This window comes from Bubalus kerabau, chromosome 16 (genome assembly GCF_029407905.1).
Source record: "Bubalus kerabau isolate K-KA32 ecotype Philippines breed swamp buffalo chromosome 16, PCC_UOA_SB_1v2, whole genome shotgun sequence".
NCBI lineage: Eukaryota > Metazoa > Chordata > Mammalia > Artiodactyla > Bovidae > Bubalus > Bubalus kerabau.
The window spans coordinates 75,411,967-75,426,766 of NC_073639.1; the positions used below are offsets into that span (position 1 = coordinate 75,411,967).

General features: G+C 66.1%; 2 protein-coding genes across 2 annotated transcripts; one reads left to right on the top strand and one right to left on the bottom strand.

The window, feature by feature from the left end:
- Positions 1-355: 355 nt before the first annotated feature.
- On the bottom strand, positions 356-2,355 carry CHCHD10 (coiled-coil-helix-coiled-coil-helix domain containing 10). Its single transcript, XM_055549998.1, has 4 exons — positions 2,100-2,355; positions 1,683-1,905; positions 794-941; positions 356-555 (listed from the first exon to the last, which is right to left on the bottom strand). The coding sequence occupies exons 1-4, from the start codon at positions 2,138-2,140 to the stop codon at positions 536-538; spliced, it is 432 nt and encodes a 143-aa protein (XP_055405973.1). The 5' UTR covers positions 2,141-2,355; the 3' UTR covers positions 356-535.
- A 2,851-nt stretch (positions 2,356-5,206) lies between these two features.
- Positions 5,207-14,419, top strand: MMP11 (matrix metallopeptidase 11). The gene is made up of 8 exons (XM_055550027.1): positions 5,207-5,404; positions 10,041-10,270; positions 11,125-11,268; positions 11,367-11,500; positions 11,616-11,857; positions 11,938-12,154; positions 12,819-13,076; positions 13,642-14,419. The coding sequence occupies exons 1-8, from the start codon at positions 5,282-5,284 to the stop codon at positions 13,773-13,775; spliced, it is 1,482 nt and encodes a 493-aa protein (XP_055406002.1). The 5' UTR covers positions 5,207-5,281; the 3' UTR covers positions 13,776-14,419.
- Positions 14,420-14,800: the final 381 nt, after the last annotated feature.

Here is a 14,800-nt window from a genome sequence, read left to right on the forward strand (position 1 = left end):
ATCTGCGATTACGGGGAAATTGCATCAGCAAGAGGGGCAAGGTCACCGACAGACTGTGAGGCCACCGAGGGGCCCACAGAGACGAGAAGGGTGGAGCGGCGGGGGTCCTTGAGAGGAGGCGGCACGCTCCTCCAGGGTCTCCAGCTGGCCGGAGTCGGACGCCCTTGAGGCTTGAGGTCAGCAGTTAGTGCCTCACCATCCGGTCTGCGCTGCCCGTCGGATTACGCAGGATGACAAGGTCGCCCTCCCCACAGGGGACAGCAGCTGAAGGGGTGGCACCCCACCCCGCAGTAGGACTTCCATCTCCCTCCCCCCCGACCCCCGCAGACAGTCCAACAAGAGGGGACACAGCAGGTTCGGCTAAAATAAAGGCTTTTAATTGCACGTTTTCATCCCAGGTCATCTGTGGGGTGAGGGACCCCCTCCTCACTCTGGGTCCCAGCTCGGTGGGTACAATCTGACGTCATGGTCCGGCTGTCGGTGGGAGGGGGGTGCAGGTGGGTGCAGGGCTGGCCACCCAATCTGCTCTGGTCTCTTAGGGCAGGGAGCTCAGACCTGTAGAGGGAGGAGGTCAGGCCAAAGGTACAGGAGCAGCCGGGAGGAACAGGAGCACCAGGGAGAAGTGGGAGCACCTGGGAGGCATAGGAGCAGCCAGGAGGAGCGGGAGCACCAGGGAGAATCGGGAGCACATAGGAAGTGCAGGAGCACCTGGGAATAGCGGGAGCACCCGGAAGGAGTGGGAGCAGTGGCCCGCCCCTCCCACCCTGGCGCCAGTCGGGCAGCAGCCGCTCACCGTGGTTGTACTTGCACTGCTTCAGGGCCTCGCTGAAGCCCTCACACAGGGTCAGGTCGCTCTGGGTGGTGGAGCAGTCCAGGAACTGCCTGATCTCATAGGCGCAGGGCCCCATCTGCAGGGGCTGCGGGGCGGCGCGCTCCGGGGCCTGGGGCACAGCGTGGGAGGCAGCCGGGTCAGCTCGGGCTGGGCACCCGGGAGGACTCCAAAGCTAGGGGTGGCGGCTGCCCCTCCGCAGAGCCCCCGGCCCTGGTGCCTCAGGGGTCCCTAGCGGGCAGTGCGCCCCAGGTCTCAGCGGCTCCATCCCTGAAATAGGGTGAGCCCACAGCCCCCTCGAAGCCCCTGCCGCTGCTGGTGGGGGGTGCGGGAACAGGGGCAGGTGGGGCAGGAGGCGGGACATGGGTCTAGAAAAGCACAGGGCACTGCTGGTATGAACTCCAGGCCGACAGGTTCTAACACCTTCCTGGCTCAGCCACACTGATCCTCATGATCCCTGACCCCGTCGCTAAGCCCAAATGTGGCTCAGGACTGGTGGGGTGCCCAGTGGGGTACAGGTCAGCAGGCCCAAAGTCACTGACTACCAGTCACCCTTGGGCTCAGGAAGGGGCCTCCTGGGGGGTGGGAGAGCGGGCACTCAGGAACTCCAACAGCCCTCCCTTCTACTAGGGTTGGGCGACATAGGGCTATCTCCGACCCCTAAGCGCCTTGGTTTCCCCATCTTTAAAGGGCTGGTTGGTGTCTGCCCACGGGGTTCTAGGGACCTTGGCCTCAGGGGATGGGTTGGGAGAGCCCGCCTGTGATGACCCCAGGCCAACAGCCGAGTGACCAGTAGGATCCTTCTTGCTGCGGCTCTGTGTCGAGCCTCAGTTTCCCCTGAGCCCTTGCTCACCTGCTGGACCGCAGGCTGGGCGGGCTCTGAGTTGCCCCCACTGAAGGCTCCGGTCAGAGCGCTGCCCACGACGTGGCCCACAGCCGAGCCCACGGCCACTCCGGCGGCGGTGGTCGCCATCTGCGCCATCAGGCCGGGCTGGCCCGACGGGGCGGGGGCCGGGGCCGCGGCCGAGGGCGGCGGGTGCGCAGGTGGGTGCGCGGCAGAGGGCGCGGCGGGGCGGCTGCGGGATGCGGGGAGAGGCAGGGTCATTCCCGGCCGGACCCCAGGCCGGGCGACCACCGTCCTAGACGCGCGGCGGCAGCCCCCGCCCCGCCCCCGCCAAGATGGCGCGGCCGTCACCAAGGTCACGCCGCCGCGTCCTTGCGGGGCCGCGCTGCCCCCGCGCCCGCCCCCGGCGCCCGTGCCGGCTCCTACCTGGCTGGCCGCGAGGCCACGCTGCGGCTCCCCCGGGGCATGGCGGCGGCGGCGGCGGCGGCGCGGCGGGGCCGGACGAGCCGAGTCGGAGACGGCGACGGCGGCGCTGGCTGTGGCTCAGGGACGGCGGCGGCGGCGCCGGTCCCCGCCGGCGGGGCGGGGCCGGGGCGGGACTGCGGAGACACGCCCCCGGCGGGAGGCCGGGGGCCCGGTCACGCGGCACCCCCGCGGGTCCCTGGCTTCTCCTGCGGCAGCTCCGGGGGTCGGTGAGCCTGCGCCCTCCGGGCCGCCGGCCCGAGCTCTGTGCGCCCTGGGGAATCGGAGCCGCTGTGGCAGCACGCGGAGGGCGCGCGCAGGGGCCACGGGACGGACCTTCAAAGGCCGCGGCGGAGCGCGGCGAGCCGAACCGAGGGCGGTCCGGCGATCGGCCGAGCCTGCTCCCCACTCCCGCGTGGCCGCAGGGTCGCGGGTGTACTGGGGCGGGTACAAAGCACTCACCCCCTTCCCGCCCCCAGAAAGCCTCCCAGGACTCTCACAGAGCACCCGCCAGGAGGCATCCGGTTCCCCGCCTGGGCTCAGTTCAGTTGCTCAGTCGTATCCAACTCTTTGCGACCCCATGGACTGCAGCACCCCAGGCTTCCCTGTCCATCACCAACTCCCGGAGTTTACTCAAACTCATCTATTGAGTCAGTGATGCCATCCAACCATCTCATCCTCTGTTGTCCCCTTCTCCTCCCACTTTCAATCTTTCCCAGCATCAGGGTCTTTTCCTATGAGCCAGTTCTTCACATCAGGTGGTCAGAGTATTGGAGTTTCAGCTTCAGCATCAGTCCTTCAATTTCCTTTATGATGGACTGGCTGGATGCAGCGCCAGACCCCGACCACGTTTACTCCATGTGTCCTTTCCAATGGCTGTCCCCTGCGGGCCTAGCGGCATTGGTGCGGGTTTGAATCCTGTGGCCTTGAATTTTACCCCTTGGTTCCAGGTCCAGGGCAGGGCCATCCGGATTCAGGATGCTTCCCAGCCCTTCAGGAATGGCAGGTTTTCATGGTCCTTTCTGAATGAGTTCTGAGTGGTCATATCAGTGCCCTTGGCAGGGAGGGCTCCTGACTTTCCTATCTTCACATCACTGTCCCCAATCCCCAAGAGAGGCCTTTTGGCCCAGGGACTGCAGGAAGGATGAAGTCAGGAGCAGAAGCATGGGGTGGGGGGCTCAGGTGGACAGAGGAGGCCCCTCTGTGAGGAGGAACGGCAAGCGAGGAGGGAACAGGGGCACTGGCAGTGCCTGGCAAGCTGGGTGATGTCCCGACTACGTCCCGACCACACAGTCCTCTCAGCCAGCCTGAGAGGCAGGGCCCTCCCCTGACCCCCATCTGGGCCTGGGCTTCAGTTTTCTCCTCCCTGCAGTGGGGTGACTGTTTGCCTCCAGGAGAGGGGAGCATGTAAAGGTGGCCACTCTCTTCTGGCAGACATGCCAGGCCTGGGCCAGCCTCCACCCCTTTGCTCCTGCAGCCCCTGCTGACCTGCCCCTGTTTGCCACACCGGCCCCTCCTGGGCTGATCAGGGGCCCCCTCCTGCAGGAAGCCCTCTGGGACAAGCCCAGCTTGCTGTAACTGTGGCTTGTGACCTGCAACGTGGGAGGCTGTTACTTAAAACTCCCATGACTGGTGGATTGCCGGTCCCCAAAACAAGGCTACGCATCCCTGGAGGCACTCGAGACCACTTAAGGTAGTTAAACATTTTTACTTTATGCATTTTCATGTGTATCAGAAAGAAAAAAAAATGTATCATCAGTTCATAAAATCCATGATTTCTTGACCAATATTGCTAAGATGAGGCTGAAATAGGCATTTCCATTTTTAAAAAAGTGAATCACTCTGAAGAAACAGATGGCAGGCTTCCCTGGTGGTCCGGTGGTTAAGAGTCCATGCTTCCAGTGCCGGGGGCATGGGTTCGATCCCTGAAAATTTTAAAAAGGAAGAAAAAGATGGCTCCCCCGTCCCTGGGATTCTCCAGGCAAGAACACTGGAGTGGGTTGCCATTTCCTTCTCCAATGCATGAAAGTGAAAAGTTAAAGTGAAATCGCTCAGTCGTGTCCGACTCTTAGTGACCCCATGGACTGCAGCCTACCAGGGTCCTCCATCCATGGGATTTTCCAGGCAAGAGTACTGGAGTGGGGTGCCATTCGGCCTAGGGAGTAAGAAATCACGGCTGTCTTCCCTCTTCTCGCCCTCTAGGGGTCTCTGTGGAGCCTCCCTGGAGAGGCCGCGGCGGCTCCGGGGACTGGAGGGGGAGAGGGGGTTGAGTCAGCCGGTGGCCCTCCCCTCGCTGCCCGTCTCCTCCCTTTTTAGGCACAAGCTGGGCGCCCTTTTTAGGCGCAGCCTCACCCTGCGGCGGCTCAGGAGCCAGCCCGCCGGGACGGGGGCCACTGCCCGTGTTTCGGCTCCCCGGAGATAAAACAGATTGCCTGCACCCCGGGTCATCACAAGGATTGTATGACCGTTTCCCAGTGTGCTCACCACCCTCCCTCTGATTCTCAGAGACGCGTCCTCGCCTCAGGAGGCTGCTCGTCCCAGGCCAAGGGGCGGCGTGGGGTCCCCAGCGCCCCGCACAGACACTGCCTTCTGACCGCCTCCTCCCAACAGCTTACCTGCCAAGAAGGCCTCCTGACCCCTCATCCTGCCCGGTGGTTTGGAAAAAGCCTCATCTGGCCCCTCCTTCTCGGGGCCTCAGTTTCCTCCTCTGTGAATTGGCGGATTCTGCCAAGCTGACGTCCTGGCCAGCCGCCTCCCCGTGGCTCAGTGTCCCCCGGGACACAGCTGAATGTCCCTGCTCGGGATACACCTTCCCAAGTTGGCCTGTCAGGAGGCGGGGGCGAGCAGGGAAACCCGACTCCTCTCAGACGGCCCATCGCGTTGGGGACACTGACGCCCGGAGCAGCGGCACCCTCCAGGCCAGGGTCACCCTCCCGCCCTCCCCGTCCCTCCGGGCCTCCGAGACCGCAGCCCGGCCCGCCCCGGGAAGGACCGGATCTGCGGGCCGGGCCACCCCCCTTCCCTGGCCGCGGGCGCGGGGCGAGTGCAGAACAAAAGCGGGGGGCGGGGCCGGGGCGGGGGCGGGGCGGAGGCTATAAGGGGCGGCGGCCGGCGGCAGCCCAGCAGGCCCTGCAGCCCCGGGGCGGATGGCTCGGGCAGCCGGGCTCCGCGGCGCGGCCTCGCGCGCCCTCCTGCTCCCGCTGCTGCTGCTGCTGCTGCTGCTGCTCCCGCCGCCGCCGCTGCTGCTGGCCCGGGCCCCGCGGCCGCCGGTGAGTGCCCGCCGTCCGCCAGCCCCCCCGCCCCGCCCCGCCCTCCACGCCGAGGGGCGCCGGCTCGCAGAGGTGGATCCAAGGGGGTGCCCGGGAGTGGCCCGGCGCGGCCCGTTACCCCGAAACGCTGTCTGGGTGCCCCGGGGGCGTGGTGGATAGTGAGCTTCCCGTCCCTGGAGGTATGCAAGTGGAGCCGGCGCCGGGATCGCTCGGGCTGGCTGGTGAGCGGGCGGGACTCGGTCGGGCGCTAGACGCACGCCGCCAGCCCCCCAGCTCCCAGACCTGCCCCCTCCGCGCCCGCCCGGCCGCTATCCCGGGTGTGTGTGTGTGTTGCAGGGGAGGGACAGCGGGAGTGGCTACAGGGCTCCCGACTCACCGCAGGGACAAAGACCCGCGGGTCCCCAGCTGGCGTCAGCCGCCAGGTGTGTGGCCTCGGTGAGCACACCTCCAGGCGGGAGGGTTGAGGGAAGCGCTGTGGGGAGGGCATGCGGGGTCTGAGCCTGGAGGAGACAGATGCCACCGCCTGGGACCTGTGAGTGGCGGGATTGGGAGGTTATGGAATCAGGAGGCAGCCTAAGCGTGAGAGCTCCGGTGTGGCCTGGCGGGGGTGGGAGGGGGGACGCCCCTGTGTGTGCCAGCCTTCGTGTGCCCTAAAGGCTGTGCCCTCCCCCACTGCTGGGGCTTCGGGGGACCAGTCACAGCCTAGGCTACTGCAGGCGCATAGCTCGCCAGGAGCCCGGCCCACGCGGGCGTGCCGCTGAGCCTCCAGCCTGTCGGGGCAGGGGTGAGGGGCAGGGATGGTGTCGTTAGCGGGGGTGGGGGCAGAGGCCCAGGCAGACTCTCTGGGCACAGCTCCGGTGACAAGGGAGGTCTGGCCAGCCTGGGCCCCTTCTGTCCAGCCACGCCAGCTCTGCCCTGGCCAGTCTTGCCCCCTGGCAGCACTGGGGAAGGAAGGGGTAGCGGGTACCTCAGTCTGGGGGCCCTGCCTCCTCCCCAGCCCCGCCCGGCCCCCTAGGCCTAGGGCAGAGTCTAGGGGTCACCCTGGGGAGCTGCTGAATCCTTGGGTTTAGGAACCGGAGGGACCTGGGCTTTTGAACCACGTGGCCCTAGGTGAGCCCTCCGGCGCCTCGGTAGCCCTCACCCCCAGCCTTGTCCAGGTGGGCGGGTGGGAGGCGACAGTGCCCACTGCTGGGCTGAACAGCGTCTGCAGGGAGGCCAGGAGAGCTGGACACACGGACACGTTCCATCACCTGGAGCTGCCACTGTGCCACTTGTGCGGGGTCAGGCGGGGTCTGAGCCGGGCTGTCATCTGTCACGCCACAGATATGCAGGGGGCACTCGGGGTCGCCTCGGACGTGCTTATCCCTGGACGGCTGTTGGCAGGGCCGGGAAGGCTCTGTAAATATTTATCCATCCCAGCTCACAGCTTTCAGGGTTGATGAAAGCCCCGCCGCCCGCCTGCTGTGGGGGACCCCGCCTTCCCTTCTGGAGCCAGCGGGGTGAGGGGGTGGGGGAGATGGACCTGCCTGCCCAGGAGCAAGCGGTGTGACTCGGGCAGGTCACTTGACCTCTCTGAGCCTCAGGGAGGCCCGGGATGGTGTGCGGATGCTCTCTGCCTTCCTCCCAGCCTGACCAGTGTCCTCCCCTCGGGGTCGCCTCTTGCCCACCGCAGAGGGGGTGGCTATGGGGACCTGGGCCAATGGCAGGCAGGCCGGAGAGGGCACGCCCGGCCCAGCCGTGCCCAGCACTTCCCAGTCCAGGGGCCCCCTCCACTCCCAGCCGCTGGCTGCCTCCCATTTTCCCGATTGCAGGTTGGCCCCGAGGCTGACCGGAGCCTCTGGCTCAGCTGGGAGACTGAATTCCCCAAGCGATTCCTCAAGGATGTGTGAGGCTGTGGTGTGGTGCCTGTCCGGGAGAGGTGGGGTGAGCGGACTGGGCACCCCCGCCCAGGGCAGGCCCAGGGAGACTCTGGCTGACGAGCAGGCAGGCCTGCAAGGAGGACGAGCAGCCATCTCTCAGGAATGTGGGTTTTGGAGACAAGCCACAGCTGGGGGGGTGGGGGGGGCCATGGGTGGGGAGGCCTGATCCTCAGGTCTAGGTCCAGCTCTGGGCTCCCTCACCGTGTGACCCTGGGCCAAGACCTGGACCTCTCTGGGCCCCGTCTCTTCCCCTGGGAGGTGGGGCGATGCCTGCTCCCCAACCCCCCAGGGTGTGGATGAGGCAGGCAAGGTGTGTGCTCATCCCCACCTCACTGCCTTCCAGCAGCCCCGGGCGGGGTAGAGGGGGGACTGGCGCACCCAGGTGAGGATCAGGCCTTGGAGCTAGGGAGGGCCCCCCAGCCCCAGGCCGGAAAGGACATGGGGAGACAGAATGCAGGAGGGCGGCAGAGCAGGGACCAGCGGTGGGGAAACTGAGGCCAAGAGCCTGTGCACGGTGCACTCCAGGAAAGGACCTCGCTGCCCGGGGCCCGGATCCTAGAGCCTCCAGGAGCGGTGACCATGACGTGGGCAGGGAACCGGAGGCCCCGGCTTGCAGGTGGACCCGGTACGAGTCACTCTTCCTCTCTGGCCCTGAGAGCTTCCTTCCAGCTGCCGCTCCTGCGTTCTGATGTCAAGTCTGGAGGCCTGGGGGGGAGGTGGGGGCTGACTGCCAGGTGGGGGAGGGCAGGAATTTGGCAGAGCAGCGTCCCAGAGTGGGAGAAGCCAGCCCATGGAGGGGACTCTCTCCATGCCTGCTGCCCCCCCAAAGGGCGTTACAGAGAGAGGTCGATTACCCCTTCGCCACAGCCCCTTTCCCATTGAACAGATGGGAAAGTGGAGGCTGAGAGAAGGCTGTGACTTGCCCAGGGTCTCCGTGGCATGGAACTGCGCCTTCTGAATCTCAGGCCAGGGATCTCGCTGCTGCACTGAGCACGCCAGGATGCAGGGGTCTGGGCCTGGACCTAGCGCCTCGTGGGGGCAAGAGAGGAAGGCACGCTGGGCCTGCCTGTCACCCTCCACCCCACCGTGGCTTGCTGCTCAGGCCTCCCTGGGGGCAGAGAAGAGGGAGATTTCGCTCGCTGGCAGGCTAGGCCCTGGGCTCTCTGGGGCTCCGGGGGAACAATGCAGCTCTGGCCTTTCTGAGGAGGGTCCTCAGACCCCCGCCAGGGTTGAGGAAAGGATTTCTGTTCCTCCTGGAGGTCACGGAGACGATGTGGGGAGGAGCAAGGGTAGGCCTGGGGCCCACGTCCCCAGTGTGAGACCTGGACGTGTGTCCTCCCACCTGACGCTGGAGGGGGGGGGACGGGGGGCAGGGGGGGATCCAGTGAACCCTGCCCCCAAAGTGTCTGGAAGACAGCGGGTACTTGGTCATTTCCCCTTCCTCCTCTTCGTTTGCCCTGGTGGGGACAGTCCCTCCCCTGGGGAAGGGGGACCCCAGCCTGAAGGACAGAGCAGAGCTGGGGTCGGGGGTGTGCTGGGAGTGCAGAGAGCCTCCTGCTCTGCCTGCTGGTCATTCCTGGTGGCTCTGGAGTCGGCAGCTGGTGGGGAGTTGCTGGGATGCTCGTCTGAGCTCTGGGGTGCCCAGGGCCTGGGAGAGTTGCCAGAGGCTGAGGCCGAGGGTGGGGCCCTGGCAGCCCGGCTCCTGCCCCAAATATGGCTCGGGAAGGCCACAGTGGCATTGAGCAGACAGGCCGGGCCAGACGGGCGCTGAGGCTCCGGGCCTCTCCCCCAGCTCCGCTGTGACCCTCACCTGCGGCCCGGGGTGCCAGGGCCCCCGCTTGGCTCCACCATGTCCTTGCAGGCTGATCCCGCGGGCTCTCCCTGCCTCTCTGAGCTTCCGCCTTTTCCAGGCAGGGGAACCGCGATCTCCAGGCTGGGACGCGGGGAGGGTGGGTGCGCCAGGTCAGAATCACCCCTCCACCGGGCGAGCGTGGTCCAGGGGCCCTGGCAGGGTGGGCGCCGGGCGTCTGGGAACTGCCAGCCACCCCCACCCGTGCGGAGGGGACATACAGACCACATGGAGGCCGTGCCTCCGCTGCAGCAACTGGAGAACACCCAGCCGCGGCCAAACATAAATAACTAAATAATAAAAGTTTTAAAGATCGTTACTTAAAAAAAACAAGCGTGCCCCAGTGATCGGACCCCAGTTCCCAGTGCCCTGAGTGTGCCGGCCCCGTGCTGAGCATGGCCTGGTTGGTTCACCCCCAGATCCACGCTAAAGGGAGGGATCACCCCTACTTGTCAGGTGCGCAGACGCAGGCGGGGAAGGGCGGCAGCCCCTCCATGCTGGCGGGTGGCCGCGGGGGGCGTCCTGGGCAGGAGCCAGCTCACGGAGCTGGAGAGGACAGACCTGGGGGCTGGGGGCGCCCAGGAAGAAACGCAGGGGGAGAGGTGTCTGCTGGGGGTGGGGGTCCCTTCGAGGCTGTGCGTGAAGAGGGCAGGCGGGCCTGCAGCCCTACCTACCCATCCCCGGCCCAAACGGCGGGAGTAAGTGACCCTGGGCACCTGGGGCCCTCCAGGAGGGGGTGGGAAGCCTTGGGATCAGCATCTGGACGCCAGTCAGCCCGCGCCAGAGCACCATGCTCCCTGACGGCCTCCGCTGGAGTGAGGCTGCGCTGACGCCCACACCGCTGACCCGGGGCCTCTCTCCCGCTCAGGACGCCCCCCGCCGCCACCCCGTGAGCAGAGGGCCACAGCCCTGGCCCGATGCCCCTCCCGACAGCGACGCCCCCGCCCTGGCCACCCAGGAGGCCCTCCCGCTTGCTGGCCGCCCCAGACCTCCCCGCTGCGGCGTGCCCGACCCGCCCGATGGGCCGAGTGCCCACAACCGACAGAAGCGGTTCGTGCTGTCGGGCGGGCGCTGGGAGAAGACGGACCTCACCTACAGGTAGGGCCGGTGGCCACAAGCTGGCCTTTGACCTCCACCTGCTGTCTGAGACATGCTGTAGCTGGGGGGAGGGCAGATCCCTATGGTCAACAGGCTGGAGTGTCCCCCGACTCCCATGCCCGCTGCTCAACACCCCAAACCCCCACTTAGATGCACTCCCATGCCCTCCCTTGGGAGCACGGTCTCCACACCCGCCTGGCCGCCCCACACACCCGTGGGGCACGGCCGTCAGTCACCCACGCAACCTCTGCGGGCACCGTCCTGCGGACCAGGCCCTGGGACTCTCGGTGAGGGAGGCAGACACGGCCCCTCCTCCGGGGGAGCGAGGTGCTCCCCACGCCCGGTTCAGCTCTCGCACCGCACTTGGGATCCTCACAGGGAGGGACCCGTTGGGGCAGGCCAGGTGACGGCTCGGGTGACCTCGGCCCCTGGCGCTGAGACTTACACATTCTGCAGTGGGGCGGCGAATACGGGTGTGGTGTCCCATGTCATTGCAGCTGGGACTCCTGGGGGCCCCGGAAGTGTCCTGGGTGGGGAGCCTGGGGAGCAGGAGGAGCAGGTCTTGGGGTCCAAGGCCTCCCCACGGTCAGGTCTGGGAAAGGGCCTCGGGGCTCCTGGGTCCTTTCCGCCCAGTGCAGACCCTTGCGGCCACCTAAGAGCACACAGACCGCACAAAGCTGTGCCCATGCGGTGTGGGGCACGGTGCGCACCCTCGGAGCACACTGGGCCCACATCATGCACACTGCCCCCCCACTGTGCATCTGGGGAAACTCCTGGCCCCGACAGCCAGCGGGGCTGACACTACCCCATGAGCCAGACCCAGGCCCCCCCCTCACCGCCCCTGTCCTCCCCAGGATCCTCCGGTTCCCATGGCAGCTGCTGCGGGAACAGGTGCGGCAGACGGTGGCGGAGGCCCTCCAGGTGTGGAGCGATGTCACACCGCTCACCTTCACCGAGGTGCACGAGGGCCACGCCGACATCGTGATCGACTTCACCAGGTGAGCCGGGGGGCCTGAGGGCACCCCCCCAACCGCGGGAAGGAAACCCATCTGCCGGCAGCCACTGACTCTGCCCCTACCCCCCCACCCCCCTACAGGTACTGGCATGGGGACAACCTGCCCTTTGATGGACCTGGGGGAATCCTGGCCCACGCCTTCTTCCCCAAGACCCACCGAGAAGGGGATGTCCACTTCGACTATGATGAGACCTGGACCATCGGGGACAACCAGGGTAGGGGCTGGGGCCCCACTTTCCGGAGGGGCCCTGTTGAGGCCCCAGAGCCGGGCCCGGGCTCTGCGTCCTGCTGCGGGAGCTCGCGCATTGCCGGGCTGTCTCCCTCTTCCAGGCACAGATCTCCTGCAGGTGGCGGCGCACGAATTTGGCCACGTGCTCGGGCTGCAGCACACGACAGCTGCGAAGGCCCTGATGTCCCCCTTCTACACCTTCCGCTACCCACTGAGCCTCAGCCCAGACGACCGCAGGGGCATCCAGCAGCTGTACGGCCGGCCTCGGCTAGCTCCCACGTCCAGGCCTCCGGACCTGGGCCCTGGCACCGGGGCGGACACCAACGAGATCGCGCCGCTGGAGGTGAGGCCCTGCTCCCCCTGCCCACGGCTGCCTCTGCGGCTCCAACATGGGCTCCTCCTAACCCTTTGCTCTCACCCCAGCCGGACGCCCCACCGGATGCCTGCCAGGTCTCCTTTGACGCAGCCGCCACCATCCGTGGCGAGCTCTTCTTCTTCAAGGCAGGCTTTGTGTGGCGGCTGCGCGGGGGCCGGCTGCAGCCTGGCTACCCTGCGCTGGCCTCTCGCCACTGGCAGGGGCTGCCCAGCCCTGTGGACGCAGCCTTCGAGGACGCCCAGGGCCACATCTGGTTCTTCCAAGGTGAGTGGGGGCCGGGTCACACTCAGGAGACTGCTGGGAGCCAGGAACGTCATGGCCAAGGGTAGGGACAGACAGACGTGATGAGCAGATGGACAGACGGAGGGGGCCCCGGAGTTTTGGGGCCCAGGAAGAGCGTGACTCACTCCTCTGGGCACAGCTGAGAGGCTTCCTGGAGGAGGCGGTTCTCGAGGCTGGAGTAAGATAGAAGGTATTGCACCCCATGAAGCACGTGTGATCCTTGCCCCTAGAGACAAGGCTCCGGGGCTCAGAGGTGGTGAAGTGACACACATGAGGGCACAGCTTGGAGAAGGTCGGGAGGGATGTGAGCTCAGTGTGCCAGAGATGGGAGCCTGGAGCATGCCAAGGGGCAGGGCCTGCTGCCTGAGGGCTGGCACTGTGGTGGGCAGCCAAGTGCAGGGAGGGAGCGGGCGCCCAGGTGGCCTCTTTGCTGCTCAGAACGACCTTTCCCACGTGTACCTCCCAGTGCCGCTGGCATTGCCCAGTGTCCTTCTTGGGGGCAGGGGTACCAAGCAGGCGTTATTACTGGCCTTTTGTGCTCTATTGACAAGGAAACTGAGGCTGGGAAGGTGGTGTTGGTGGTGGAAGGTGGCCGCTGGGCAGCCCTGTTGCAGCACACGCCCCCCACCCCCCGTTTCTCCAACAGGAGCTCAGTACTGGGTGTACGACGGTGAGAAGCCGGTCCTGGGCCCCGCGCCCCTCTCCGAGCTGGGCCTGCGGGGGTCCCCAATCCATGCTGCCCTGGTGTGGGGCTCCGAGAAGAACAAGATTTACTTCTTCCGAAGTGGGGACTACTGGCGCTTCCAGCCCAGCGCCCGCCGGGTGGACAGCCCCGTGCCGCGCCGGGTCACCGACTGGCGAGGGGTGCCTTCGGAGATCGACGCGGCCTTCCAGGATGCTGAAGGTGTGCGGGGGGCGGGCCTCTGCCCGGCCCCCTCCCACTCCTCCCCTCCTCCTGCCAAGGACTGTGCTAACTCTCTGTGCTCCATCTTTGTGGCTGTGGGCACCAGGCACGGCATGGAGACTGAGGCCCGTGCCCAGGTCCCTCGGGTGTGGCTAGTGAAATCAGTCCGAGGCTCCGGCCTCTGTCAGGCTGGGTGGCAGCTCAGACCAGACCCTGAGGGCAGGCGGAAGGGCTCACCCAAGGGTAGGAAGACCCTGGGGCTTCCTTGGTGGCTCAGATGGTAAAGCGTCTGCCTGCAATGCAGGAGACCTGGATTCGATCCCTGGGTCAGGGAGATCCCCTGGAGAAGGAAATGGCAATGCCCTCCAGTACTGTTGCCTGGAAAATTCCATGAACGGAGCAGCCTGGAAGCTCCATGGGGTCGCGAAGAGTCAGACACGACGGAGCGACTTCACTTTCTTAAGGGCCACCTGAGGTCCTCGGGTTTCAAGGAACCCAGCAGTGGCCAAGGCCTGTGCCCATCCTTCTGTCCACTTACCAGGCCCTGACCCTCCTGTCTCCTCAGGCTTCGCCTACTTCCTGCGTGGCCGCCTCTACTGGAAGTTTGACCCCGTGAAGGTGAAAGCCCTGGAGGGCTTCCCCCGCCTCGTGGGCCCTGACTTCTTCAGCTGTACTGAGGCTGCCAACACTTTTCGCTGATCACTGCCTGGCTGTCCTCAGGCCCTGACACCTCCACACAGGAGACCGTGGCCGTGCCTGTGGCTGTAGGTACCAGGCAGGGCACGGAGTCGCGGCTGCTATGGGGGCAAGGCAGGGCGCTGCCACCAGGACTGCAGGGAGGGCCACGCGGGTCGTGGCCACTGCCAGCGACTGTCTAAGACTGGGTAGGGGGGCTCTGGCATGGAGGCTGAGGGTGGTCTTGGGCTGGCTCCACCCAGCCTGTGCAGGTCACATGGAACCCATCTGCCCATGGTCTCCGTCCACACCCCTCAGGGTCGGGCCTCAGCAGGGCTGGGGGAGCTGGAGCCCTCACCGTCCTCGCTGTGGGGTCCCATAGGGGGCTGGCACGTGGTTGTCAGGGTCCTGCGCCTCCTGCCTCCCACAGGGGTTGGCTCTGCGTAGGTGCTGCCTTCCAGTTTGGTAGTTCTGGAGACCTGTTCCCCAAGATCCTGGCCAAAAGGCCAGGTCAGCTGGTGGGGGTGCTTCCTGCCAGAGACCCTGCACCCTGGGGGCCCCAGCATACCTCAGTCCTATCACGGGTCAGATCCTCCAAAGCCATGTAAATGTGTACAGTATGTATAAAGCTGTTTTGTTTTTCATTTTTTAACCAACTGTCATTAAACACGGTCATTTTCTACCTGCCTGCCTGGGGTGTCTCTGTGAGTGCAAGGCCAGGATAGGGGTGGAACTGGACCAGGGAGTTGGGAGGCTTGGCTGGGGACCCGCTCAGTCCCCTGGTCCTCGGGGCTGGGTGTCACACTTAGGGCTCCCCCTGCTCCATCTCATCCTGCTTGAATGCCTACAGTGGCTTCACAGTCTGCTCCCCATCTCCCCAGCGGCCTCTTAGACCGTCGTCCACCAAGTGCTGCTCACGTTTCCCGATCCAGCCGCTGTCAGGACACAGAACCGAACTCAAGGTTACCGTGGCTGACTCCTCACTCTCTGGGGTCTACTTGCCTGCCACCCTCAGAGAGCCAAGGATCCGCCTGTGATGCAGGAGTGAG

What these genes read in the sequence shown, in the direction of transcription:
- CHCHD10 (XM_055549998.1), bottom strand. Translation starts at nt 2,140, where the DNA reads ATGCCCCGGGGGAGCCGCAGCGTGGCCTCGCGGCCAGCCAG. An exon ending in GTGGCCTCGCGGCCAGCCAG is followed by an intron (nt 1,906 to 2,099) that starts GTAGGAGCCGGC and finishes CGCATCCCGCAG; the next exon opens with CCGCCCCGCCGCGCCCTCTG. An exon ending in CCCAGCCTGCGGTCCAGCAG is followed by an intron (nt 942 to 1,682) that starts GTGAGCAAGGGC and finishes GCTGTGCCCCAG; the next exon opens with GCCCCGGAGCGCGCCGCCCC.
- MMP11 (XM_055550027.1), top strand. Translation starts at nt 5,282, where the DNA reads ATGGCTCGGGCAGCCGGGCTCCGCGGCGCGGCCTCGCGCGCCCTCCTG. An exon ending in ATCGTGATCGACTTCACCAG is followed by an intron (nt 11,269 to 11,366) that starts GTGAGCCGGGGG and finishes ACCCCCCTACAG; the next exon opens with GTACTGGCATGGGGACAACC. An exon ending in ACGAGATCGCGCCGCTGGAG is followed by an intron (nt 11,858 to 11,937) that starts GTGAGGCCCTGC and finishes CTCTCACCCCAG; the next exon opens with CCGGACGCCCCACCGGATGC.